The sequence below is a fragment of the Prinia subflava genome, chromosome 8 (genome assembly GCF_021018805.1).
Source record: "Prinia subflava isolate CZ2003 ecotype Zambia chromosome 8, Cam_Psub_1.2, whole genome shotgun sequence".
Classification (NCBI taxonomy): domain Eukaryota; kingdom Metazoa; phylum Chordata; class Aves; order Passeriformes; family Cisticolidae; genus Prinia; species Prinia subflava.
The window spans coordinates 23,264,092-23,290,391 of record NC_086254.1 but is presented as its reverse complement, the minus strand read 5'-3'; the positions used below and the strand labels follow the sequence as shown (position 1 = coordinate 23,290,391).

Here is a 26,300-nt window from a genome sequence, read left to right as displayed (position 1 = left end):
AAATTGATCATGAAGAAAGCTGGCATGGGGAGTGGAATTCCCTGTTCTCCCACTTAGTCATCGCATCCTGGTGTGACTCATTTATTACATGGAGGTTCCCAGTGGTTTTATTTTGAGAGAAGCTTTTGTTTAGTAATTTACACACACACACACACACAAACACACACTTATAATCTTAAAAAAACAACAAATCTGTTCTGAAGAATTGGCAGAAGGAATCATTTGGAAGAGCTCTGGAATGAGGTACTGTTCCTCCTGCTCCACTGTTCAACTACTGTATTTATGTTTTATTTTAATGTGAACTGAATTCTGCAACAATAGATGGGGAGAAATCTCCTCTAGACTTGTTCTCACAGTGCAAAATGTCAGATTTGGGGCTGGGCTGGCTGGTGCATGACTAATCCACTGCCCTTTTACCTCCCAGACCTTGCCTTGTATCTTTGGCCATGGTGACTCAAACTTGTGTCCTGAGTGCAGTGAAGGCAGTGGCCTCTGCTCATAACAAACACAGCTCCATTAACTGCAGTGGGCAGTCTTGCTTCAGAAAGAAAAAGAAATCCATGAAAACAAAGCTCAGGAATAAATTTAAGAGTTCTCCTTTTCATTAGTTTTCAATACATTCGTGCTGTGTTTGCTGTAAAGTTTGAAAATTATTTTGAAGTAATTGCTTAGAAGGAGACAACTGCTCAGAACCAGAGGCTGAGCAACCTTGTGCTGACTTGAAGCAGAGTGACTTCCCAGCTGAAACCAGAATTTGTCCCTGAATTTGTTTGGAATTTGTCCAGAGCTGCAGAGATTCTGAGTGAGGGTTGCCCATAAAGTTTCTGCTTCCCAGAGTGGTTTGTCCTACTGGAACCATTCACTGCTCTCCCTTTGTTCTCAGGGTGCCTCTAAAACCCTCCTTTGTTTTCCAGAGATGTCTGTCATCTGCTGATAAAGGCTGACAGAGATAATTGTTGTGCTTTTTTGGAAATCCAAGAGTCAGAGTGAGTGGGAACAGTTCCCTGCAGGCCAGGGGAGCTGAGCAGGGATGAGCAGTCAGAGCCCTGCCCCTCTACACCAGCCTGGCTTCCTTTGGGGAACCAGTAACAGGTTGTTCATGAAGTGATTTGTGTCATGCTTGACTGAAAAGCAATGTACATTTGCAGGCCTGAAATCACATGCAGGCGAGGAATCCCCTCCAGAATCAGCACAATAGTATATTTAGTATATTTAGTATATTTAGTATATTTAGTATATTTAGTGTTCAGCTGCAGAGAGCTGCAAAGAACATTTCCTGAGCCTCTCAGTCCATCAGTCATGCTTGTTCAAATAAAGCAGGGAGTTTGTTTCTCTGCTAGTTACTGACCCCAAAGTCATGAGTAAGGGATCCTGAATAATGTGTAAAGGCTGTAACTGGTTCAGAAAACCTTTAATTGGCTAATTAAAAAAAGTCCTATAAGGGGCTGCAGAGAATCACCCAAAATGCTCCTAATGCAGACTGACGTTTTGATTTCCCCCAGTTTGAAGCAAGACTTTTGGTATGATCGCAGTTTGGGTTAGAAAGGGTAGAATTACTTTCTTCCAACAACTCATTCATTCCCCCAAAGAGTGCTGACACAATCAGATCTCTCATCGGGGTTTAATGCTAAGTCTCATAGCCCTGAAGCAGCACAAAAATCTCTATTTCCTGAACATTTCTCTGACCTGTGGTGTTAAAGACTTGCCAACTAAGACAAACCATTAAATGAGCAGGGAACCACAACAGTACAAATATTACATGAGGCAGCCATGGCTGGTGAGACCTCAGGGTCTAAATCCAAGAATATTTTATCATCTTGAGTGCAACTGCTGCCCTTTCCAGAGGCAGGGATTGAATTCCCTGTGGTGGAGGCAGAGTTTGAAGGGCACCACACACGTGGAGCTGGCACTGGATTCCTGCGGGATCTTTGGCAGTTTTCTGTCCTGCCCATTGAGGCAGGTTTAATTCTATGCAATAAGCAGCTATCTGCACTTGTAGACTTTAGATTAAATTATTAATCAAGCTGGGGTTTATTCTTCTCGGTTTCCAGGCAGGAGCTGTTTGTCCCCTTCGTGGCATGACAGAATTACAGGTAATTAAGGCCAGAAGGGATCTCTGGAGGGTTGAGCACAACCTCCTGCTCAAAGCTGAACACATTTCTGGTGCCCAGGCACCACCTAATTCCAGGGAAGGGCCTTTGGTGGGACAGGTTTTGTGCTGGGGGCTGGGCTCCACTGCCGCTTCAGCCTTGGGATTTTTAGGACATCCTTACAAGAAGAATCCCATTTTTGGTGAGGACTTTCTCCAAACATCCCCTTTAATTTCCTCCAAAAAAATTTGCATTTATGCACTTTGTAGAGGTGATGAATGTGTTGACAGTTTGGTGCAGGTTTTCACTATTCAGAATTTCCTGAAATGATCCTGAGACTGCTCAGTTTATTCCTCCTGCTCTCCATTAGCTCCCAGAGTGTGCATAATCAGAAGTTTTCTTTTCATTACCAGGAAAAAGAATAGGTTAAAGGAGAGAGAGAGAGAGAGACTTGTGAATGCAGTTGTATTTTTCATTTTCCTCACAGCCTCCCTCATCCTTCTGCCAAAAGCTCCCATAATGTGCATATCCAGAGCGGTTAAAGGAAAAGCAAATATTGATTGTCTCGAGCTAAAGTGAAGCAGTGAGACAGATGGAGCCACATCATCATATTTAAGCGTAAAGGTCAGGGAGTGAACTGCAGAGTGGTTAAATTCAACAGGGCTTCAGTGCTCAAAGAACAGGGATTGCTGCTGCTGACAGATTTGTTAGAAACCTGCTTAGCTGCCCCAAATATGGAATACATCCAAACAGAAGCATCTCTCACTGTTGGAATGATAACACAAATACATTTATTTCTTGCTTGCCTTTTCTCATTCTTTCTTTTGACCCGCACAGACTTTGGAGTCAGCCTGAACATCGTTTGATTTTCATGGTTGGCTTCATTAGCTTTTAGTGCAATTTCAGTGGCTCAGTCACTAAATCAAATCCCCTGTGGTTGTGGTTGCATGTGTTCCACAGGCTTCTTGAATGTGGCACATGACTTGGGGGCCCGTTTCTGCTTTAGTTTATGCATGTTGGACCAACAAATCCTTTTGATTTCCACCTTCTTTGTGAAGTTAGTGCTGTTGTAGCTGCACAGACTGTTTGAATTTAGCAGTGCAGAAACAAAGATGAAAATATTCTGCCTGGAGCAAAACCAGAGTCAAATGTTCCTGCTTGGCTGTCCTTGTTGTCAGGACATCTTCACATGGCATTGCTGAGACAGCTCTGATGTGTCTCTATCAGAGCTCTGGCTTTATGACATATTTTCTTGTTTCCTTTTCCCTCCTCTTTTCCTCAGAGAAAATGATCTCTCAGAGGAAAAGAGGACATTTTTTTCCTCTAAAAATTTATCCTTTGGGGTGTTTTAGGAGTGTGGGGATGTTCCTTAACAGACACTGTGGTGGTTTCTTTTCTCAAAGGTCACCTAGAAGAGGAATCTCCCAACTGAGCATTTACTGTCTCACAGTCTGGGATTTGCTGGATTTACCCCCCAGTATCTGAGCTTCCCCTTCCCCTGTTTCTGTCTCAGCAGCAGCAAGGACTGGCTGCATTACCAGGATATGGATTGAATATAGCACTGGCCATAGTGGATGTTAATGATAAATGACATTAAATAATAAAAAAGAGAGGAGTTGTTCAGTGTTCCCTCCTTGGGGACACTGTCCCAGGGGCTGGGGCACACAGGGACCCCAGGGCTGTGTTCTGGCCCTGGAGTGTGTCACCAGAGATGTCCCAGTTGAGGTTCTGTCTCAGGGCAGGTTCTGTCCCAGGGGTTGAGGCACATGGGGACCCCGGGGCTGTGTCCTGGCCCCAGAGGGTGTGAGCAGAGATGTCCCAGGTCAGTTCTATCTCAGGGCAGGTTCTGTCCCAGTTGAGCTCTGTCCCAGGGTTTGGGCACACGGGGACCCCGGGGCTGTGTCCTGGCCCCAGGGCCCAGCTGTTTAAGAGCTGCCTGCAGAGCCCAGCACATCTGTCAGCTCATTGTCTGGGGCCAGCACAGAACAAAGAGCACGACAACAGAAAAAATGCAAAATGCATTTAAAAATACTCTTTCATTTCCCTTTTTGCCAGAAGCAGAAGTGCTTAAATAACAGAGGACAAAAGCGGCTCTTGCAGAACTTCCAAGAGCTGGGAAAAATAAAAAGCTTTGTGAGAAGGACTGGGTTTAGGAGATTTCCCCCCTTGTCCTGCCCAGTGTGGGGAACCCCCAGAGCAGGCAGAGCTGCTCCCCTAAAGCAGGCAGCAGGCAGAGCTGCAGCATTCCCACTCCATCACTCCTTGGCATATGTCCTGGCCAGATTAAAAGCAAGCCTTCAGAAAGATAGGAGGCAATTTTTTCTCCTCCATCAGTGCTTTTCTTTTGCAAATTGCTTGGTGAAAAGGCTCAATGGAATATGAAAATCAAAGGGGTAAAGATGAAAATCTGAAAAAAAAAATATAAGGAAAGCGCTGCAGAAATTGTTTCTATATTTAAGGAATGTTTGTAACCAGAGGAAGCAGTCAGTGTGTAAATGAATGTCCTGTCACTTCTGATACACTCTTACAGCACAGGGGTTACTGTGGTGGTATTCCACACAGGGGGATCAGATTTTATTTTCCTCTCTAAACATAATTTTGTGTAACTCAGGATGGAGACGACGTGCATGGATGTAATAATTAAGGGCAGCAAAGCTTGCAGTGGTTCAGGGCAGAGGCTGTCCCATGGGCAGTGAAGTGCTTTTGCACTGAGCACAGTGAATATTTGGTGCTTTACCACAGCTTTAGGGCTGTCAGTGGCGTTCTGTGGGAATCCAAGGGGTCTTGGCTTAAAGCAGCAGAAAGTTTGCTGAGCTGCTGACCCAGTGTGACCATCAGCAAATTCTGAGACCCTCTGATGCTCTCTGATGCTGGACTCAGGCCTGCTAAAAAGCAGGTGTTGCACCTGTGCTAAATATTTCATTCCTTGGATTGGCTAATTTCTACATAAACATTTAATTTTAATATGTATGTAAGCTCTTTCCTGGCAAGAGAAGTGTTCAGTGATGTGTCTAAATGAAATGCTGTTGCTTTTGGTTAGGACTGGGAAGGTGCTTGAAATCAAGTCCATTTTGAGAGCTTTGCTAACTTATTGCCCTTGATTTGTGTCTCTCTCTTTTTTTTAAATGAGTTCTATGATTTAAAAAAACACCACAGTGAGGTTAATGCTGTGATTTTCTTCTAGATGGGCAGCAGATCTGGGAAATGGAGGCAACAGTGGACAAAGACAAGAGCCAGCCTGTAAGTATGCAAACACGGGGTGTCCTCTCCTGCAGCTGCTGTGCAGCAGGTTGTGTTCAAGGGGGAGCTCCCAAAGAGCACCTCGGCAGCAGAAAGAGCAGCAATGCCAAAGGATAATTGAGTTATTCTGACAAAAAGAGGGAACTCTGCAGTGCCCACTCCTTTATCAAGCACTGTCACCATCTCGTGTGTTTTATTTGTAGCTGAGACTCCTCTCTCCAAGTGCAGGAGGGGTACAGTCCATAGAAACCACCTGGCCAGAACCAAAAATCTTCTGTTCTTTCACCATCTGCCTGTTTTTTCTCCTGCCCTTCCTTACAGGGATGAGCAGGGCGATTCCTCTTGCCGTGCCTGGGGCCAGGGGGCTGCCCACAAACCCCTGCCCAGCCCCAGGCTGACTCCTTGTCCTGTGTTGTTGCAGAGCATGCTGTTCGTGGAGATCCCCGAGTACAGGAACAAGCACATCCGCACCGCCGTGAAGGTGAACTTCTACGTCATCAATGGCAAAAGGAAAAGGAGCCAGCCCCAGCATTTCACCTATCACCCAGGTAACTCTCAGGGACAGAGCCTCTTGTTGCCTCATTTCATCAGCCAGATTCGATTTTCTGCTCTGTTGTTTTCTTGCCGTTCTTTGAGGATCTAAATGTTGCTGTTTTAATTCAGCTCAGCACTCAACTGCTGCTTGCTTTAAAAGGTGCCTGTGATTTATGAGCAGGAATTTCCATCACTTTGAGGTGTCAGTTATCTGTTATCTTGGCCATGATGCTGCTCCATTCCCTTGGTGGGAGTTTGCCAAGAGCCTCGGTGGGAACAGGCTCAGTGTGGGACATGATGTGACCCTCTAAAAACCAGGGGTGCAATAAGAAAACATCAGATCTGGGAAAGGGCTGGGGATGGAGGAGGGCAAGCAATATATACTCCTCAGAATGAGGCTAGTTGAGAAAAATATAAATGCTTTTCTGATGTTCTTCCTCTGGGGGATTGGTGACATGTCACAATAAAGCAACAGGATTACTAATGAGATTCCCAGAATTTCTCAGCTTTGGCTGGGAGAAAAATATTGTGAAAAAATCAGAGTATTGTGTTTGTGGAAACCAGAAAGCATAAAATAACAGCACCAGATTTTATGCAAACTTCAAATGATGTCTTAATTTGACTTGTCTCTTAGGAGAGACAAACATTCATTCAGACTCTTATTTTGGTCTTCTGCAGCTGAAAATCTCTGCTCCTCTCCCTGAATTTATGAACTCTATAGGGTATCACTAATGTGAGGGGTCTGTAAAGCTGTTAAATTGTGCTGCTCTGGAATAGTATTGAGAAGCACACTTCTATCTCAATGCAATCCCTAAAATAAAGCACTTAGGAGAAGGAATCTTTATTTCCAAAAAGGAATTTTGCATGACCACTGTATGGTTTCCATTGCATGATGTTTCTGTAGTGAGTTTTGGGGAAGATTTGACCAAAAAATCACTGGGAATGTAGAGGACCAACATTTACCCCACCAGGCTTCACACAACTCTTACTAAATCATGGTCTTTTAAATGATGGAGTCAGACAGGTCTTCAGCCCTCAGCACTGAGGAAACTTTGTGCAGCAGAGACAAAAGCTCTAAAATGGTTCAGCTCTGCCTTTGGTCACTTGTTAAATGTTGGACAGAAAGATGGGGATTTGTTTGTGTCCTGGGATTTCTGTTGATTCAGTCTCCTTTGAGATGGAAGTACTGCATGAAACACATATCTATGACTTCTTATTTAGTCTGTGTTCCAAAATGACCCTTAAATTAATTAGAACAGGAGCTGAAGTATTGAATTTTTCAATTTTAGCAGTTTGTGGTTTGTTAGTACTTTTAAGACTTTTCAAGAACCTCTTAGCACAGAGTGCTTTAAAGAATCTTTTCCATGGTTGCATGTGGGTGGTTTAATCAGACTCAGTGCTTGTGACATGAATTGACACACACAAATCTTGTAAAAAGCTTAAAATGCTCATTACTTCAGGGAAAACCTCTCTGTTTCTCCTCAGCCCGTTACGAATAACGTCCTTTGCATGCTTTATTCTAGTACCATCCATCAAAACAGAGCCCATTGATGACTATGATCCAGCCCTAATCTGCAGTCCAGTGCACAGTGCTCTGGGGACAGTAACACAGCCTTACTATTCACAGCACTCGGTGGCCACCGAGTCCTGCCTGGTGGCCACCATGGCTCCTTGCCAGCAGCTGCGCTCGGGCCTCTCCTCCCCCGACTCGCGGTACCACCAGCAGAACCCGGCTGTGATTTACCAAAGGAGCAAGAGCCTGAGCCCCAGCCAGCTGGGCTACCAGCAGCCCAACCTGATGGCCACGCCGGTTGCCATCGCGGACGCCCACAGGTCCGTGCTGGTGCACGCCGGCTCCCCGGCCCAGCCCGTGCTGCACCACTCCCCGGGCCACCAGCAGTCCTCCCCCGTCATCCACTACTCTCCGACCAGCCAGCCGAGGTGTGGAGGCCACCAGGAGTTCCAGCACATCATGTGCTGTGAGAATTTCGCCCCGCGGCCCGGCGCGGCGCAGGGCGGCCCGGCACAGCGCCTCAGCCCCGGCGCCTACCCCACGGTGATCCAGCAGCAGCGCGCGGCCAAGGCCGGCGCGCCGGGCCAGCACAAGGACGGGCTGCCGGCCGGGGTGACCATCAAGCAGGAGCAGAACCTGGACCAGGCCTACCTGGACGATGGTGAGTGCTGTGCCCGTCTCGGGGCCGCTCTGGAGGGAGGGGGTGGCGGCGTTCTCGGTGTCCCTGTGCCGTGGTTCTTGGCGGGTGTGACATTGGCTGTGGTTCAGGATGGCTTTGGCTCTCTGCTTCGGGGTATTTTGGTCGATGGCAAAGCAGAGGAAGCTCTGCTCGCCCCGTGCCATGTGCCAGGCTGAGCTGGTCCCGTGTTGTTTCCCTTTGCCAAAGGTTCCATTGCCAGTTGGAAAATGGCGGATCCGAAATGAAACCCACATCTCCGTTATTTTATTATATTTTTTTCACATCAGGGCAAAGTCCACTTCGTGAAATGCGCTTGTACATTTTGTACCAAAAAAAAAAAAAGCCCATTGAGCAATCTATCAAGGCCTGTAATGAATGGGGTAGTGCTGCAGGCAAAACCATTGCAGATGTTCTAGATGAACAGTGGGACATTGATAAGTCAAACAGTGCTGTTCCTTTGTTGTGAGCCAGCTGATTTAGCCTTTAGGAATGAACATAAGTTAGAGTAAAGCTTTCTTTGAACATATCCTGCTTTTTCTTAGGTGGGCAGCTTATGGCAATCTGGTTGATTGGTTCTTTTATTAAAGCATGTTTCTGGCAGGAGGAAATCAATGCAAAATTAATAGTGCAGCTGGACACTGCAGTCACAGAGAGCAGCAGCAAAGCCAGCATTGATTTTAGTGGGAGCAGAGTGAGGCTGCTGGAAATGCTGCTGCAAACACAGACCTGACTGTCCCTTTTAACTCTGCTCTCCTCTCAGTGCAGGCAATTCCAGGCTTGATCTCCTGGGTGTGACCAGGACGTGCTCTAAGCACCCACTGGACTGGGATTGTTACTGCTCTAACCTGGAGTTGTGAAATTGTGCCTGTGAAAGTTTCACTTTCCTCAGCTTGGCGCTGGGTGCTCTGTACCGTGTGCAGCCTCCACTGCCGGGTTTGTGGGCAGGTTTGGATGGTTTCCTCTGGTAGCTGTGTTTGCAGAGTGCCTGTTTGCAGCTCTGGTGCCATCACTGTAAAATCTGGAGAGCTGTTACTGGTCCCCTTCTCTGGCAGGAGATTTAGGAGTCCTAAATTTAACTTGGGAGATGCACTTTCCATTCAGGGAATTGGGCATGATAGCAAGGCAAGAGAATCTTTCTGACAGGAGAACTAAACACTTATTTAGGGTAATTTTCATATGAGAAGCTGAGAGATTCTTCCACATTTCTAAAAATACTTGGTACACACCTTGTAAAAGAAAGAAAAAAGAATCTTGAAGTAAAAGCTAACTTCAAAACCAAGCTTTAAGGAACTCCCAAGATGGAGTGCAAAGTTAATTTTCCTGAGTTTTGAGTCTGGCCAGTGAGACCCAACTGCAGCACAGCTCACCAAGAATGCATCAGCCTCCCTGCTAAGGGAGCCATTAGAACAGCAGCAATTAATAATGAAATCCCAGGCTTCTCTTGGCAGACTGGGTCATCTTGAATTGATTTCAGCTAGAGATTAGTTTATCAATCACACCACCCAAGTCAGGCCAGGCAAGAGGGGGCACATGCAGTCTCTTTGCTGACCTCAGTGAGTTTACATCAGCTGGAAGTGTGACTTGGAGAATTGTGATTTACTTTGGGGCTTTGCAAAGCATTTCATTCTGAAATGTTCAGGACTTGAATTGAAAAGCCACATTGTTTGCTGCTGGGGAAAAGTGACTCAGAACATAACAAAAGCCATGTTTTTCCTGACTAGAAAGTTTGAGGTTGTGCTTTATAGTATTAAAAGAAAGCAAACTCAAAGGATTATGGAGGCTTTGCCCTTAAATCCCTTTTATCCAGCAAGCTCTTGTGAGATAAAGTGAGCTGTGAGGTCTTGCTGGGATTTTCACGGACAGACAGGAGCTGGTGCTTCCCCAGGCAGGCTTGGCATGAGCCAGAGCTGCTGCTGCTGCTGCTGCCCAGGCTCTTGGGCAATCACTGCTGGTGTCTCTCACTTCCCTGTGCTCTTCCTCCCTTCCCCCATCTTCCTCCTCCCTCTGCCTTGTTCTCCTTTCTCCAGAGCTCTGCTGACAGCCCAGCTTTGCTCCTCTCCTCAGCTCCTGCCCCTGCCTTCATGGTTAACACGCTGCCTTGGTGTTCTGGGCTTGGTTTCTATTCTGAGTTTTGGCACAAACTCCTGCAGTGACCTGGACATGCCCCAGGCTGCAGTTCCTCCTTCCTGGAGCTGGTGTCTCTCAGAGTGGGCACGCTGGGAGTGCTTGGGCTGTCCTGGGGGTGACCAGAGCACAGCATCCCTCAGCTGGCACCATTGTTATTTCTCTTCACCCCTCTCAGCTTCCTGATGGCACTGCTGGCAGGACCCCTCATTATTTTCTTCTCTTCCCTGCTGTAAAAATTATGTTATTTGTTCTTCCTGAGACCCTGGTTTGGTTTTGCTCGGAGCCCTCGCTGCTCCACAGGGCACAAAATGCTGGGAGCTCAGCACACTTACCCTGCCCACCCCTGCCCTGAAGAGGCAGGAGCTGTTCCCCCTCTGCAGAGGGTTCCTGGGGGCTCTGCAGGCTGAGTGCAGCCTCAGCGAGCCCAAGGCAGGTGATGGCAAGGATTCAGCCCCTCCTCAATGCCAGGAGTGCTCTGTGCCCAGCTGGCACCTCCCCAGCCCCTTGGTGATAATTCCAGCAGGTCCAGAACTGGTTTCTGCAGATGCACCCACCTGCCACTTGCCTTCTTGAAGGAGACACTGGCCCCTCTTCTCTTGCTCAGCCTCAGAGAGGATCAGGCCAGCCCGTGGTGCCCTCCTGCAGCTTCCCAGCCTTTTCCTGCCAGCCAGAATTACAAAAGAGGGTTTGGGGAAGGAAGGCTCCACTCCCCAGCACAGAGGGTGGATTTGGATATGCACCCATCAGGGACGGATGCAAGTTCACCATTGCCACATACACACAGCCCTCCAGATTTCTCTGTACAATAGATACAGCTGTGACTTTTTGATATCAAATACTGTGAACAATCCCCAGAGGAAGGGACTGCTCATGAAAAATTGACAGGGAAACCTTTGTTACACACCTCTGCCTCAGAGATTCATTGTTGGAATTACTTTGGGAGTGACTCAGGGATTACCCTGAGTGTCAGGAGATCCTTGAGGATGCATCAGGTGTCCAAGAGTGATCAGCCTCAAATGCAAGTGAAAGCCATGGGGTGACAGAGTTTCAGCTCATTTCAGCTGAGGCCTCATCTTAATGTCATTCATAACCAAACCGCCCACGATGGTAAAAGTTACCCAAACAACCACATAAATATGTTGACAAATAGAATGTATTTCCTCCAGCACCCTCAGAGCACTGAGATTAACTCTTTAAAGCAGTTCAAAATGCAGTTCTCTGCAGTGCTGTCTGCAATCCCCTGGCAGGGCAGGGTCCAGAGGGGTGACCCAGGGCTGGGGACACTGCCTGTGCTCCTCGGGCAGAGCCTGAGGGCTCCTGTGCAGCCCTGGGGAAGCAGCTCAGCTGCCACGGGCAGTTCCCCTGCTGGGACACAGACACGGGGCTCAGCTCCATGCACAGATCGTGGCTGTGGAGCTTGGCTGTTATCAGCTTGCCTGCCTTAGATCGAGATCTGTTCAGTTCAGCTGTCAGGCTGAACCTTGCAGAGAAAAATGATTGTCATTATTCAGCTAGTAACTGTTTAACCACATCTGACACTGCGAAGTGTCTGCTGCATCCAGCAGCTCTGAATTATTTTTGGTGCTCTGTAATCTCTTTTGGGGAGGAGCAGAGCAAGGCCGATGATGTGTGTGGTTTATCGGGCTGCCGATCAGCAGAGATGTTTTACAGTGAGCTCAGGTATTTCGCAGAAAGCTCCAGACACGTCAGGTATTTCTGTGGAAGGCGGCTGTGCAGGATGTGCAGTGTGGTCCTTGCACATCACCAGAGCTTCAGATCACCCTCCTGACAAGCTGGGTGCTCATTTGTGCACTTCTGCTCATCCAGAACCACTCAGAGTGTGTTACATCCCTGCATTTCCTTCGTGTTCTCTTTCATTCAACACAGAGAAATCCCTCAGCCTGTCCCCACGGTACCACAAGATGAAATTCAAATCCCTTCTTTCTGAAGGAAAAGGAGGGACCTTTCTTTTCTGGCCAGCTTGTTCTCCTTGGGCAGGGAATACTGGGTCCTGCCTGGCTGCAGAGAAGCTGCTTTTCTCTCTAAACACCGTCCTGAGCCCTCCACAGACAGCCCAGAGGATGCTGCCTTTAGGAGCAGCAGTTTTAGTTTTAGGTCGGTTTGCAGTTGTTCTCATCCTGTGTCCATGCACACCGTTAAGCAGCAAGCCGGGGCAGAGGGGAAATGTTCTTGTTTCCTGGCATTTTAGACAGGGGTGAATTTGAATCCTGCAAATGGGCTGGGGTTCAGTTTCGAGCAACAATTTGCATCTAAAAAAGCCGTGCTCTGGTTTTAATTAGAACTGCTTTTCATAGAAGGTGTGGTCACTTCTGCTCGGGCAGAGTTTGACTAAGAGTGAAGCCTGTATGTTCTCCAAAACATTTTGCTCAAACACTCTAGCAAATCTGTGTATTCATCAGACTCATTCCTGAAGCTCTGACTCACAATATTACAGATTTTCTGTTCTCTGCTGGGACCTTGCAGCACTCCCTTGGTACACTGCAGCTTTATTTTTGGATCACTGCTCTTGTGGGTTTGTGTTGCGTTAGGATCTCCATGCCCCTGTCCCAAGTCTTGCTTTTCTAGAAGCAATATAAAAAGAGAACAAAAACGTGGTTCTGCTCCCAAGCCCCTGAAGTCTGTTGGCAGGAAGTAGAAAGATCAGTCTGTTAGGAGGAAGGTCTGGGTTGAGTCTGAGCTTGGACTTTCAGCAAAGTATTTAACTTCCCTGTACTTCAGTTTACCATTGTTAAAAAGTACCTCATCCTTTCCTCTTGTACAGTTAATTTGTGTTAGTAACACAACATGGATTCTCTGAAAAAACCCTACATTTGCAAACCTGAATAAGAATTAAGTATTTGTATTGTTACAGCAGGCTCCATCTGATCTTCTTCTTCTTCACCTCGGGGAACAATTCCCTGTTAAAAAGTTCAGACAAATCCAGCCCCATTTGAAGAGTGCCCTTTCCCCAGCAGCCTTTCTGAGCAGCTGCCTCAAAGCATGCAAACCAAAACAAAGCGAGAGAAAGAAAAAACCCTTCCATCCCAAATCAGCAGCAGAGGAAGGAAGAAAATGACTCGAGTGATTAAAACCATCGTTGCACTGGCACCTCTTTGTTCTGGAGCTCAGGACTCTCTAATTGGCGCAGTGAGTGCCCAAGGCTGTGTCACAAAGCGTTTCCTGTGGAGGAGCACCAGGACACGCAGAGCCCACGAGGAGCCAGAGCTGCACAGGGGCCCTGGGCACTGCTGCCTGCTCTGTTTGCAGCCTCCCCCAGGACCTGCTGGCCCAAGTCAGGAAATCAAGTTCCAGGATCTGAGGGCAGGCAGGTTCCCCTTTGCAGGCAGGCTGCATCAGCTGAAAGCGCTCATTTTCGGGAGGCAACAGGCAATTTTCAGTGGTAGTTTTGAAATACTGGCAAAGAGTGACTTGAAAAAAAAGAACTTGTTCGTGCAGTTGGGAATTGAAAGCTTCTAAACCACAATAAAGTCCTTTCCCAGACTTGCTGTCCATTTAGTCCAGGCTCATGGCATTCCTTAGACAGTCTGAATCACAGGCAGCAGACAGCTCTTACAAAGGAGACCATAGACATCCATCTGTTGGGAGGCATCTGCCAACACAGACCATACATTTACTTTTATTCCTTCAATCCACTTTCAATTTAAAGGGATAATAACAATAACATTTTTCACTCCAGTGCAGAGAAATGGTAATGAATTAAAATTATTCTGCTGCAGGAAGAGGCAGACAGGCTTGTCCCCATCTCTCACAGATGGGTGAAGTGGGATCAGAGCTTTTGAGGGACTTGGCTCCAGCTGAGGCAAAAAGTCAGTGGTGAAACTGTGACTTTCCTGGGAACCCCAGACCTCCAGGTCCCCCAGGTGTGCAGGAGCTGGTGCAGCACTGGCTGTGCTGTGGGTGGTTAAAACATTTTGTACTAAAGGGAGGGACTGCAGAGCTCCTGTCTCCTTTCTCTGCCTCCCCACAGGCTCACTCCTTTCGTGCTGTACCTGTCAAGGAATTGTAGGTGCTTTCCATCAGCCATTGATGGCTGGCAGGTCACTGGCACTGGGGCCAGGTCTACCAGAAACATCCTCATTTCTTGGGGACAAGTCTGGGGATGGAGCAAAGCTGTTGTGTGAGCAAGGGCAGGATGTGAGGAAAAGGATCTTCCTACAAGCTGGGAGTGACCCTGGGTGCTTCACACAGAAATTCTTTCAGTGCAGTCAAAATCATAACAGTTTTGACAACAGGTTTTAAAAATGGGGACTTTGGTGGTGAGAGATGCAGCTAGGAAATGGTTTATAGCAAAACCATGCAAAGCAGGAAAGGGCATTAACTCATTCTAGTGCTAAATTCTCCATTTTGCACTGAAGCAGAGAAGGGCTCTCTGGAAACCTCGAGCAGGGCTTGTTTTACACTCCAGCAGCTCACCACAGAGCTGGGCTGGTTAAGGTGGTTGGGGGTTTTTGATTCTGTTTTGCTAACACAGCTCTTATGGTAAAAACCCTTGTACAGACACAGCTCTGCTGGTGTGAAAGTCTGGGATCAGCAGGGCTCAGGGAGCCACCAGCAGCTCTTTCCCTGAGGGGATTTGTGCTGGGGTGACTCTGCACGGGCAGGGGGTTTGTTCCTGCTCAGCTGGAGTAGCTGAGAGGATAAATATGAACATAAGGGGAAATAGAAGGGATTTTTATGTGACAGTGATTGCACGAGCTCAGCCTGCTTGCTGGGTCTGTTGGTCACCTCAGAATGAACCCCAGTAATTCCCAGGATTAATTTCTAGGAGCAAGCTTTGCTGAGGGGCAGCAAGGTGTATGTACCTGCAGCAAGGTGTGTGTACCTGCAGCAAGGTGTGTGTACCTGCAGCAAGGTGTGTGTACCTGCAGCAAGGTGTGTGTACCTGCAGCAAGGTGTGTGTACCTGCAGCAAGGTGTGTGTTTGCCCTCACAAACAGGGAGGGTGATAAAATCCTTTTATCTCCCCTTCAGAATGAGCATGATGTAATTGAATATTGATCAGTGAACTGGCTCACATCCACACAGCGGCTCGAGGCTTTTGCTAATTCTTTGCAATTTCATTGCAGTTCTTGGAATATTAATAGCGATTTAGAAGTCCTGTGCAGGTGACTTTTCTTACTGATCTTTTCAGGTCCGATCCAAGAAAAAACCAAAACGTTAGAAATACAAACCTGGGCGGTTTTGGGCTTTCAAAAGTCAGACAAGAATGATGCAACCTTGGGGGCGGGAGGTTGATGGCATGATTGAAAAACCAGTCTCATGATGGCTGAGGGCTGACTCACGAGCCCTGAACGCCTGCGTTTGGCATTGCTGCTCCTCGCAGTTTCATTTGGTACAAACTGGGTTAATGTCAGGAATGTGCAGAGGTGGGGAAAAGGTCTTTTCTCCCCTTAAAGCTCAATGTAATAATTGGGAGCGTTCAGCTCCTCCTGCAAAGGCTCTTGAAAAGGCAACTTGAGTCCTTTTTGAGCTGCACTGTGAAATGTTGGGAGCAGCTGCAGCAGCCTCAGCCTCGCTGCTCGGAAAAGTTTGGGAAACATCTGCACATTTTTTTAACTATTGTGAAATAAAATGCCTGGCAAGAAGGACCATCTTAAAGAACTACAATCTTTTTATGGTGCAAACTGAAAGGCAGTTATAAAGTCTTCTGCTGCAGAGAAATGCCTGGATTCTCAGCATTGCTGGCACAACCAGAACTTTCTCAGCTCAGGTCACGTCCTGCCAGGGAGCAGGGATAGTTGGTGGGGGACTTTGTGTCTGTATAGACCTCTTGTCTCACAAGAATGAAGACCTAGAATTGATTAACTTAAAATCCTTTTTTTTTCACCTGTTTTTCATAACTTGTTTATATATAATAATAATGTAATTAATTATTTATAATTAACTATACCTATAGAAAAATGACAATAATTTATAATCAGTTTTTATTGATAAACCTCTGGCCATTTTTAAATTAAGAAAATGAGGATGGATCATCTGAATTTCCCATCCCAGTTAGTTTTCTCATGAGAACTCAGATCAGTGAGAGCTGCTTTTCCACCCAGCAGAAGCTGATATGGGCTTGCACTGCCCAACCATTTATTGCTGCTCCTCACCAGTTCCAAGAGACTTCTGTGCTCACATTTGGGTGCAGTGAGTGCTTAGAAGCGTTCTTAAAGCAGATGTACAGGACACCCTGCAGTGGCAGTGGGAGGTACCCGATGAGCCAACAGGTCACTGCAGCCTCTCTGGTGTGAAGAGCCAGCAGCACATCCAGGCTGTGCCAGTGGGAGAGTCAGGGATGGGGGAAGGACAGCTTGGAGAACATAAAACTCCCTTCACCTTAGCTCCTAGTCTGGATTTTCAGGCAGGTGCTGGCTTCCACACTCTCCCTCTGAAATAGAACTTTGTCTGTGTTTACCAAGAGGAAACCTAAAATGTATAAACATGCAGTTGTGTCTGAATCATCACTCCGAGTCCCCCTGCTTCAGTTTTGCAAGCACAGAAATCTGGGTGTACATCCAGCTGGGAATGTCACAGATCCCTCCTCGCTCTAAGAGGGGTCTGCACAAAAACCTGAAATCCAAGTTTTCCCAATTTTGCAGGCATTCATAGTCTCCAGTTTGTGTGCACATCTCCAAGGGATGCTGCAGTCTGTTTGGAATTAAAACGCTGCTATCTACAAATTTGCATGACTAATGGTCTGCAAATGACTGAAAACTTGGTCTGGAGTTGGATTTAACCAACCTTAGGTATAAAAGAGTTAAATCTTCAGCTACTGCTAACTGGAGTCAAACCATTGAGGATCAAAGGGCTCCACCATGAGCAGCCCTTACTGACCCAGGGACAAACAAGGCTGACACGCCCCATCTTCTGACAGGTTCTCCTAATCCACAGTTCCCATTTTAATCAAGCCATGTCCTTTGGTGGATTTCTAATTTGCAAACCTTGCACTCCAAAATATAAACCAAACTCTGCCTTCAGCTGAACAAACACTACTTCTTTAAAGTGAGATTGCAATCAAAAGTAGATGTAGAGAGAAAAGGATTGTTGACTTCTCCCTGTGGAGGTTGGAGTGCTGGGCTTCCCCCTGAGGGAAGTTTTTCCACGTGGATAACGCTCAGGTGTGGAAGTAAAGGGCTGAAGGGGCTGTCCCTGCTCCTGGCTGTTGGGAAGGGCAGGTTGTGCACCGGGCACTGCTCTGCACAGCCACAGAACCCGAGAGCCTGCACAAACTGGGGTGATGTCCCTGCAGAGCACCAGCAGCGGGGTCCTGTCGCAGTGCTGACCTCCTCTGACTCTCTGCAGGGAGTGAGGTGGGCCAGGGCAAAAGCAGCAGCAAATTAGAAAAGTGTGAGTTTGCAATGATTCCCTCTGACCAGCTCTGCCAGGCGAGTCTAGTCAAAGATTCCCAAACTGTGGTGTCGTTGGTTTGGTTTGGTTTCTTAATGATGAATGACTTCATCAGCCGTGAATGAATCAAGTCAAATGCAGGACAAAGAGTGAGACACATGAATGACTCCTGTGACATTTGCAAGGTCTCGATGGGTGCTGGTTTATTTAGGTGGTTTCTAAGCTTCTTTGGAAAGAGTGAGAATGACTAAAAGAAGGGGGAACCACTGCATGAGCGTGGGGGTCAGTGGTGAAAGTATTGTGACAGTTACACCTCCCTGGGCTCAGCATCTCATGATGAGCAACCAGCATCAGTTCTTTGGTCAGGTCTGGGCTCCAGGAGACTCCACAGAGCCCTGGGAGATGGATCAGCCCCTGCATTCCCTGTGTGGTCAGATACCTCCAGTGCTGGGTCCTCATCAGCCACTTGTGGGCTTCCAGTTGTGCAGCAGGGCTGTTCTGAAGTGTCCCTGGTCACCACAGGAACCTGTGCTCAGGACCCAGGGAAGAGCCCCAGTTCAAGTCACTGCAGATGAAGTCATTGTAATTCTGTACAAATTGATGTTTGCAAAGGCTGGAAGTAGTCTGGACACAGCAGGCATCGGGCAGATCCAGGCTGAAATCAGGACTGAGGCGAATATGAGGGGAACTTTTAGCAGCTGCATTTTTTAATTGTAGTTTGGGCTGTGTATCTTTCTTCCTTAAAATGCCATTACATTTTGTCTTACCTGATTTCTTCTGCACCCTTGTTCATTTGCTTTGAGTGGGGTGCTGTCTCCTTCCTTGGAAAGGAGTCCAAGATTGCAGCATCTGAGACTCCAGCAGGTGGACCCTGATTTTCAGCTAGGTGGGCTGGGTTACCTGAGGGCTCTTCTGAGGTCATCCTGCAGCTTAACCTCAAATAACTTGGTGGTGTTGTAAGGTATCTTTCCCTTTTTTAAAAATACTATTGATTTTTATACAATTTTTTCTTCAGGACAATTTTATAGGCTATTATTAAAACACAAACCTGATGCTATGTCTGTTTTAGGAATTAGTATCTCTGGCCCTTTGTTTTGTACTTGGTCACAGTTTATAGCTCTTAAAAACGAATGCAAATTTTAGATCAAGGTTATGACTTCTGAGAATTTCAGGCTGTTCAGATAGCAGTCTTGGTTTAGATGCAGCACTACGTGCTCCTCATGCAGAAACACATCCCTGCTTTCAGGACCTGCCTCAGGGCACCGGTGTCTGTGCAGGGGCTGGAGGGAGCCTCTCCCTCGGTACCCTGGCAAAGCCCCAGCCCTTAATCCCGTGAGACTGCAGCAGTCCCTCGGTTCCAGCCGTGTGTGTGAGCAGAACAGGGCACTGCTGTCCTCCTGAGCAAAGCACACGGGGCTGGCTGGGGTTTGCTGTGGTGCAGTGCCCGCGCTCAGCCTGCAGGGTCCGAGGGTTGGCCAAGGGCAGACCCCAGGGCAGAGCCCCTCGGGGCAATCCCTCCTCAGACACTCAGATGCTCCTGGGCTGGGGAGTCCCTGTCTGCAGCACGCAGGCAAAAATGCTCTGGCACAGCAGCAAGTGAGGAAATGAATTTTCTTGTCTCGAAAACAGCGTGGCCATCACGCCTGGACAGATCCAATTTGTTGTGATAGCAAAACAAGTTCTATGGAAACCATTGTGAGCCCTGAGCGAGCTGCCCAGGAGAGTTGGGGAAAGCCGCTTTTGTTTGTTGTGCTTGGCATCGCTCTGCTCTGGATGAAGATGCTTTAATTTTGTGGGGAGACCCAAGAGAGCATTCCTCTTTTTCCATACCAGAAAGCCTTCCAAGCTGGCACAAGCGTCCCCTCTTTCCAGCTGCTCCTTTCCAAACACCCTGTGCCTCCTAAAGATAGTCTTTACAGTGGCTGGGGCTGGTGGAAAACATGAAGCCTGCATGGATTAGCACAGGAATTCATTTGGGCTGACGAATTGGGTTTCCCTCTATAAACAGCAGTAGTGTTTTCATCTTCTGGACAGCACAGCCAGCTCCACGTCCTGCTCCTCGCCCAGCCTCTGCCTGTGTCCAGCCCAGCTGAGAGCACAGCAAGGCCTCCTGTGGGGGATGGAAAACAGCACGTGTTCAACGAGGTGTTTGCAGCTATCTCCCCTCTCAGACAGGTTTTTTCCAACCCTTAGAAGAGGTGGTGGGGTTATTTTGTTTTGGGTTTTTTTTCCCTCGGGTTTATTTTTCTTTCCAGGTAAAAGGGAAATTAAAGTAGTCCCTTCTCCCTGCTTAGTGACCTTCCAAGCAGCCCACACCATGTATTTTCTTTTCTACTTTGTTTAATTTTAAGTACAATGTGCTTAGCATCTGCAGGAGTTGGGGATTCTCTAGAGAGGATTTTGCCTCCCTTTTCCCCCCAGAGCTCTGCACAGCACCACTGCCTCCAGGGCCATCCTGCCCTGCCAGGGAAGCACCCCCAGCACTGCACTGCTCCAAATACACTTTGCTATCACTTAGACCTTCTTTTATAGCTTACTCAGTGAATATAATGATGAGGGGTTATTATCACCCCATGTTGTTCCCGTGGTTGCTCAGGAGGGGAAAGATGTGAAGGCCAATTTCATGACCAGGCTGCATTTATTGGTGGTTTGTATTTACCTGACTGTTCAGTGGTGGATTTTATCCATGATTTTATCCATGTCCCTGAGTAAGTGAGCACGGAATTGGAGATGTTGTGGATAAAAATGGGGGATTTGGTATTCAGCTGTCAAATGGAAGAATAGTTCAGGTAGTAAAGCTCTGCCCTTAACTTTACCTGATCATGTTTTCACATATATAACCCACACCCTGTTAAAAATTTGTTCCTTAGAAATAAGTCTCAGCAAGCCCCCACTTCCTCATAGCACTACAGCCTTCCCTGCCCTTTCAGGGCACTCTGATCCAGCCTGTCCTCTTTCTAAATCACAGATAGCATTGATTTTTCCCATCACAAGGTGGGATTCTAAAAAACCAACTGTGAAAAGGCAGAAAAACAGAGAGTGGGCAGCAGTGCCATAATGGTTTGCACTTTTATTGATGAGTAGATATTTGTGCAGTCTCCACACTGCCCTGGTGTGATTGCAGGGGAGTTTGGCCCCATTGCAGGAGGGTGAGGAGGGGGCTGCCCACGGGAGCCCCAGGGTGCTCTCAGGACAGGCTCTCATGTCTGGGTGCTCCCAGGGGCTTGCAGCTGCAGCGTCAGCCACACGAGGCAAACAAACCCCAGCAGATTTCCAAAAGGCTAACAGCTGGATGCAGATGACATTCTTGAATTAAGAAAAAGAAAAGCCCAAGGCAGTTGCTGTCTGGTCCCTTCCCATGCTGGGCAGTGGCAGGGCCAGGCTGGGCACCTCACACCGCTGGGAGAAAAAGAAAACAACTGGGGGCATTTCTGGGCAGCTAGAAATGAGAATGGGGGAGTCCCTAGTGGGGACAGTCACCCTCCTGAGCCACAGGAGTTGCCTCTCCTTGTGGCCAGCAGGCTGCAGCCCTGTCTCTCCTGAGGGTCATCCCGCCCTCAGCCGGGGTCAGCAGTGACCAAACCCTCCATAGGCTCCTCTGGCTGTCTCCACTCCCCGTGGTGATTTCCAGCCCAAAGATGAACTGTGTGATTATTTTCAGTGTGCATTAGTCACGCTGAGGGGTTGCTTACAGTGCCGTAGAGGGGACCCCAAGGAAAGCCCCACGGTGTGACCCGCGTGTGACCCAGGCAGGGCAGAGCACGCTCCCAGCTCACCAGCAGGATGTTGGCTGCTGACTTGGCCGTGAGACATAACCCAGCTCTGCTTCAGGGGGCTCTCCCAGGGCCTCTGGTTGCTGTCAGTTCAAACCAGGGGAAGTTTTCAGTTCTGTAATGCTCCTTCTGCCCTCTCCCAGCACCCACTGTAGCATGAACTTGTTCTGAAGTTACCAAGGCTTAACCACCCACTTCAACTTGAGCCAATTTTAGCTTCTTGGTGGAAGAGCAAAAACAAGCAGCTCTGGGACAGTCTGGTTCTTCCCATCTCTTCCATGTTTAGGTCCCTTGATGTGGCATTTCTGTAGGATATTCCCTCCCCTTCACCATTGGCCCCCGTGGGCACCCACCCTGCTTCCAGCCCTGCTCACAGAGTTCTGGGCACCCACCCTGCTTCCAGCCCTGCTCAAGGCACTCGTGGGATCTGCCCTTCGCCCTTGCTGCTGCTGGGTGTTCCAGCCCTCCGTGGCTGGTTCCCCACCACAGGACAAACAATATTCCCACTGAATCCACGTTCCCTGCCAGCTGCTGCTGAATGTGTGCTGTGCTCCGATGAGATCATGTCCAACGTAAGCAAGTTTTATCTTTATTTTAGGCAAGAGGCTGTTTTATCATGCTGTGGTTCCAAAGCCGCCGTTGTTGGGTTGGAATTCTCCCAGGAAGTGTAGCAGTGCATGGTTAAATGCAAAGTAATGGGTTCAATATGAGCCCCAGACAGAGCTCTGGGCTGGCTGTGCAGACCTGTGTTTAAAGGAGAGCGTGGTCACACAGCTGGTGAGAACTTGGGAGAGAGCAGGATGGCCCTGCCAGGTATCCCAGATCTTGCAGTGTGCCCCTGGACACTGCCCTGAGCACAGGATTTACCCCTGAGCACAGGATTTACCCCTGAGCACAGGATTTACCCCTGAGCACAGGATTTACCCTGAGCACAGGATTTACCCCTGAGCACAGGATTTACCCTGAGCACAGGATTTACCCCTGAGCACAGGATTTACCCCTGAGCACAGGATTTACCCCTGAGCACAGGATTTACCCGGAGCACAGGATTTACCCGGAGCACAGGATTTACCTCCTGCCCGGGCTCTGGGGATACACACAGCCCCCAGACCTCACAGCTGCAAAACTGGGGATGGCTCATCCTGAAATCCCGGGAAGGATTCCCTGGGGCAGTCTCTTTGGGTGGTGGTTCCTATATCTTGATCTGGAATTGGAATATCTGAAATAATTGAGGGAGATCTGGAAATAATTGAGGGCTAATTTCTGAACAAATGTAGGTTATTGCTGTTGTGGTGAGGCTGGGAATTGCCCAGCCTCAGCGGTATGGGCTGCACTTGAGCTAAAGGTGAACCTCCACTGGACATGGAGGAGCTCGTGCTGTTTCTGGAAATTGATACCCTTCTTTTCTCTTTCCTCTCATCCTTTATTCTTTGCTTTCATCTTCTCTTCATATTGAGAACAAAAGTTTTGTCGTTCATGCCATTGATTCAGATTGAAAGTGTGAAGTCTTTGGAAGATGCAGATAACATTTTTCCTGTTCTCTCAAGCTGTTAACTATCAGATGTTCCTGGCCTTCTTGAGGCAAGATGTAAAACCAGTTACAGTGTCTGCTCCCCGTGGTCTTTTGCACTCCTTTTTCCAGTTATCCGTGTCTCTTATGATTAGGTCTGTCTCGTGGTCTCTGATTTATACAAATACCCCACAGTATCATATAGTATTTTTATTAGTGCATTATTTTATGGTAGAAACCCCAGCACTCTGTTGTGGCAGATGCTGCTTTGACTCCAAAGTTAAAAAAAGCAGTTCCCCCTCAGAGGAGTTCCAGTCAAAGTGCAGGATAAGAGCAAACAGCTGGATGTGGGCAGACACACAGTATCTTGTATGTGGCACCTCCTTGACATTATTAGATGTGAATTGTAACACTCTGTCAGTAACCAGTTAAATATTTAATGGGCTGGATGCTTTCCAGCTGCCTTGGGAGCAGTAAGTGCAGTCCCCCAGTGCTGGACTGGTGTTGCCAGGACCTGCAGAGCTGCTGCCCATCTCTGCCTTGGAGGCAGTTCCCAAAGGGGGAAGAATCTCCCCCAGATATTTGTGGAAGGATGTGGAGGTGTCATGGAAGAACAACCTGTGTGTTAAAGTGATTTTGTGTGTTCCCTGCTCAGTGTGGAGCCTGTTGCCCACAGTCCTCCTGAAAATGAAGCAGATGGAAATGCCTGCTGCAGGCTGGCTGGGCTGTGCTGTTGGTAAGGCAGAGGCATTGCAGGCACAGGGGGATTTGCATGTCTGGGCCAGAGGGGAGCAGGGTTTGCGTGGCAGATTTGCTGACAGGCCACTGGTGCATCTTCCCCGCTACCCTAGGACAGGGATTTCTGCTGTTTTCCCCTGAGAAGCAGGCTCAGAATTCAGTTCAGACATGTCAGGAGGGAAGGCTGGTTTGTGGAGAGGCTGGGGCTCTGCAGGAGCCCACAGGGATGTTGCAGAGTGAAGACACAGCAGAAGAGAAGATGCCAGAGAATTAGAGCCAGTGAATAGTTCTGTGGATTAATAGACATAAGCACTGGAGCTCAAGGGAGGGAAATAGATTCCATTATTGACTGTTCATCCCCTGCAAAACTGCCTAAAGGGGAGGCTAATATGGTTTGTTTTCTCCTAATTAAATATTTGTTAAATGGTTTGTTTCCCCTCAATTAAATATTTGTTCTGGTTGTTCCTTTGTGACAGAAATATAAAAGCAGCAGCATTGCCTATCTGGTACTTTCAGCTAATCCTGAACATGCTGTAACTGTTCTGTTGTCCTCCCCCCAATTGTTTCCTGTAAAAAAATAGCTTTCTTGCATCCATTCTCCTTTTTCTGAGTTTTTGAATCACTTTGCTGAATGACTCACCCTGCCCAGTAAATGGGTTAACTCCAGGAGAGCGATGAAGCTGCACAGTGACGTGTGCATCAGGAATTGCTGCTCGTGTGCTTTCCCTGCAGTTGCTGTTTGAGAGGTGTTGTGGTATCCAATACCAATTTCATCAGGTTTTAAACCATGAGGTGCTGCTGGAGGGAAAAGTCATCACCAGCCTCCTTTGGTTGTGCTGGTTTTGATCTAAAAGAAATCTGTCTTAATACCCAATGGCACTGCTTATCTCAGTTCTGGATCAATCCACAAGGTCCAAAGGATGTGCAATAAATCAGCCACGAGCACACTTCACCCTTTGCTGTGCTCTGCAGCAGCAGAGTCAAATCAAGAGTCAGCAGTGACAAAGTGAGGTCTCTTGTGTTTCTTAAGCTTCAGTCCATCAGCCTAGTATTTCTGTATGGGTTTAGCCAAGTAATGTGGTTTATACAATCAACTCCATCCCTTTCTGGTATAAGTTTTTGTGTATTTATTTATTATGTGCTCATTCTACTTGGAATATTTTACTTGGTCTCGTTGCATGTAAACTAAAGCTAAATACAAACTTCATCTTTTCTCAGTAACTCACTAACTATCAACTAGAGAGAGCCAACTCCATGACTCAAACACGTGTCCCTTCCCTTGCAATCGCAGCCAAAACTCTCTGGCATGGGAGTGCTGCAGAATGGAAGTCATATCTAAATATATGTGAGCAGAAAGAAAGTCAGTTAAAAAAAGACTTTGTTATGGAAAGCTACTACAAACCAAATCCACGGTGGCCTGGAGTTCCTCATCACACCCAGGCTGATCTAGTTTTCCACTTTCAAGGTACTCTTCCCAAAGCAGCTGCTGACACTGCTGGAGGAGCTGCACACAGCCAGCTCAGCTCCCCGCAGCCCCTTTCTGCCCCTTTCTGAGCAGGCTTCAGGGGTTTGTCTGATCCAGCACGGGGTATTTATCACCATCCTGGCAAACAGTACTACGAGAGCTGGTGTTCCATGCTCGTGTAGTTCTGGCATGTTGATCCTCAGAGCCTTGGTCAGGTAACCTGGGGAGGGCGTGGGCAGTGCCCGGCCCCGGGTGCCACCCTCAGCACCATCCTTGAGTTTGGCTTCAGTGTCTGCAGTGCTCTGGACTGGGCAGGAAAAGGGTGCAGAAAATGAGATTTAGGGACACAGAAACACCCCAGTGTGCTGGGGCGCCTCTCCCAGCTCTAACCCCTCTAAACTCAGCTCAGGGAGTCTGAGCCTGCAGAGGAGCTCCAAGGGCTGCCCACAGGCGTGTGCTGAAGCCTGGTGGGCAGGAGGAAAAGGGCATGAAATTATTCCTGAAGGTGCCCTTTCTTCCTCCAGGCCGTGTGTAGGCAGGGTTTGCACCTGTGTTAGAATGGTCTGATGAAAAAAGTGATGACTAAATACTGAAATGCATCGAGCAAACAGGAAATCACACTCTGCAGCAAAAATTGCTCTTTGTCTTGCTGATGCAGCCAACAGCCCAGGGCAGAAGCCCAGCCCATGTGTGTGTGCATGCGTGTCCTGCAAACATCACACAAAGCCCATCTCTGGGCCATGGGAAATGCCTCCAAAAGTTAACCCATTGATTCCCAGGACACTCAAAGAGGGATCTAATGGATTAAATAACTGGCAGCACCACAAGTAGCACCCAGCAGCCTCAGGACTCTTCCCCCAGCTCACTCCAGGGCAGCCTTTGGCAGTTTCTGCAGAACGTGTCATTTGTGCTGGGGTTCTCCTGCTGCCTGGGCGAGCTCAGCCCCTCGTGGTGCTGTGAGATCTGAAGGATCTAAAGTCCCACCTCAGGACTTCAAACCCCCTGTAGGGACCCGTGGGGGTGCTTGCTGTCTCTGTACCTGCACAGGGAGCAGAGTGGGTGTGCTGGAGGGTGCAGCTCATCGTCCTCCCAGGCTGTTCTCTCTTAGCTGAGCACAGATTGTTTGAGTTCCAGGAGCGTGGCCTCACAGCCTGGGTGGGTTTTCAGCCCAGAGCAGCTCTGTGGCAGGTCTGGTCCTGCAGGGGGCTTTGCCCAGGGCCACAGGAGGGTGAGGACAGGTGCCAGCCCAGGGTCCCCCTGTCCCCTCTGGGTCACACTT

At 48.1% G+C, this 26,300-nt stretch overlaps 1 protein-coding gene across 6 annotated transcripts in view; it reads left to right on the top strand.

Moving 5' to 3' along the window:
* The window catches only part of NFATC2 (nuclear factor of activated T cells 2), an 81,344-nt gene that overhangs the window by 43,288 nt on the left and 11,756 nt on the right, over window positions 1-26,300 (top strand). For all 6 annotated transcript variants that reach the window (XM_063404180.1, XM_063404177.1, XM_063404175.1 and 3 more), the window contains exons 7-9: window positions 5,275-5,330; window positions 5,752-5,878; window positions 7,388-8,038. In XM_063404180.1, coding sequence (XP_063260250.1) covers window positions 5,275-5,330; window positions 5,752-5,878; window positions 7,388-8,038 — 834 coding nt within the window. The remainder of the gene's footprint in view (window positions 1-5,274; window positions 5,331-5,751; window positions 5,879-7,387; window positions 8,039-26,300) is intronic.